At 38.5% G+C, this 1,240-nt stretch overlaps 1 protein-coding gene across 1 annotated transcript; it reads right to left on the minus strand.

Moving 5' to 3' along the window:
- Window positions 1–538: 538 nt before the first annotated feature.
- Window positions 539–925, minus strand: LOC141632359 (5-epiaristolochene 1,3-dihydroxylase-like). The gene has a single exon (XM_074444911.1). The coding sequence runs from the start codon at window positions 923–925 to the stop codon at window positions 539–541; it is 387 nt and encodes a 128-aa protein (XP_074301012.1).
- Between the last annotated feature and the right edge of the window lie 315 nt (window positions 926–1,240).

Here is a 1,240-nt window from a genome sequence, read left to right on the forward strand (position 1 = left end):
AAGAATGGCCTTTACTTGAGACGCGCTTAGGGCTTAGGGATTTGGCGAGATCTGTGAGTTTGGTAAGCTCCAACAGATACCCTAAAATGTCTTTCTGAGTGTTCGCATTTGAGGCAAAGTGATTATCTATGGCTAAATCAAATAACATTTCAATTCTGTCAGCAACCAATTTCATTCTTCGTTTCAAGGCAAGCAAGAAAAGGAAGAAAGTCTGAAACATTAGGTGTTGCCAACAGTAGCATAAAGTCGCCTATCAGGGATCGAAAGTCAGTGGCAAAACTGTGAAAATCCTCGTCGTCTTTGCCTTTGATTGTATCCCCCCACACCATGCTCATAACGGAATTGAAAATCGTGAAAAAGATCAAATCTCCTATATCAACTAGTTCACCAGCTCTTCTATAAGTTTTCGTAATCATCTTCTTCAAGTGCCGCTTTCTCAAATTATAGCTAGCATCAAAGTTAGCACTACTCAACATTTCACTAACAAAAATTTTCTTCAACTTACGCAATTCAGGGCCGTAGTCATTGAAAGTGATATCTAATGCCCGAAGGTGGCAAGTTTACCTGCAACTATAGGGTTTCGGTTGGCAAATATGACATCTTGGTCCTTTAGTATCTCTTTGGCATGAGAAGTTGAGTTGACAACAATACAATCTATAAGTCCAAGTCGGACCTTAAAGATAGGGCCATAGATAGTGGCCAAATCTTTGAAGGTCCAGCGAAGATCGGACCCTAAAACAGGAAGATATCCAACCAAAGGCAAACCAAGAGGTCCAGGAAGGGAACGGGATTTTTTCTTGGTTTGCTTTTCATCGAAGAGAATGAAGCAGAAAATAAGCAAAATCGTCAAGGCGATGAGGACAAAGCTCTGACCCTTCACTTCATCCCGCAACCATGACCATATACCAGTCAGTTTGTAGAGCATGGTGTTTACTGTTTAGCTACTTCGCTAGTTTGAGTGATGAGTAAATGAGGAGTCTATTGATCGAATACGAAAGAGGGGGGGTGAATTGAGTATTAAAAAACGATGACCACTTTTTCGAAATATATGATGTAAAATTAATTATTTGATTTTATTGATTAAAATCAACTAATTAATTATACTAATAAGCGCAAAATCGAAATAACAAAAATAAAGAGAGAGAGAGAGAAAGAGAGACACACAGAATTTTTGAAGTGGTTCAGTTTCACAAGTCGAAACCTACGTCCACTATTCTCGATTAATAATTTTTAGTACCTT

This window comes from Silene latifolia, chromosome Y (genome assembly GCF_048544455.1).
Source record: "Silene latifolia isolate original U9 population chromosome Y, ASM4854445v1, whole genome shotgun sequence".
Lineage (NCBI taxonomy): Eukaryota > Viridiplantae > Streptophyta > Magnoliopsida > Caryophyllales > Caryophyllaceae > Silene > Silene latifolia.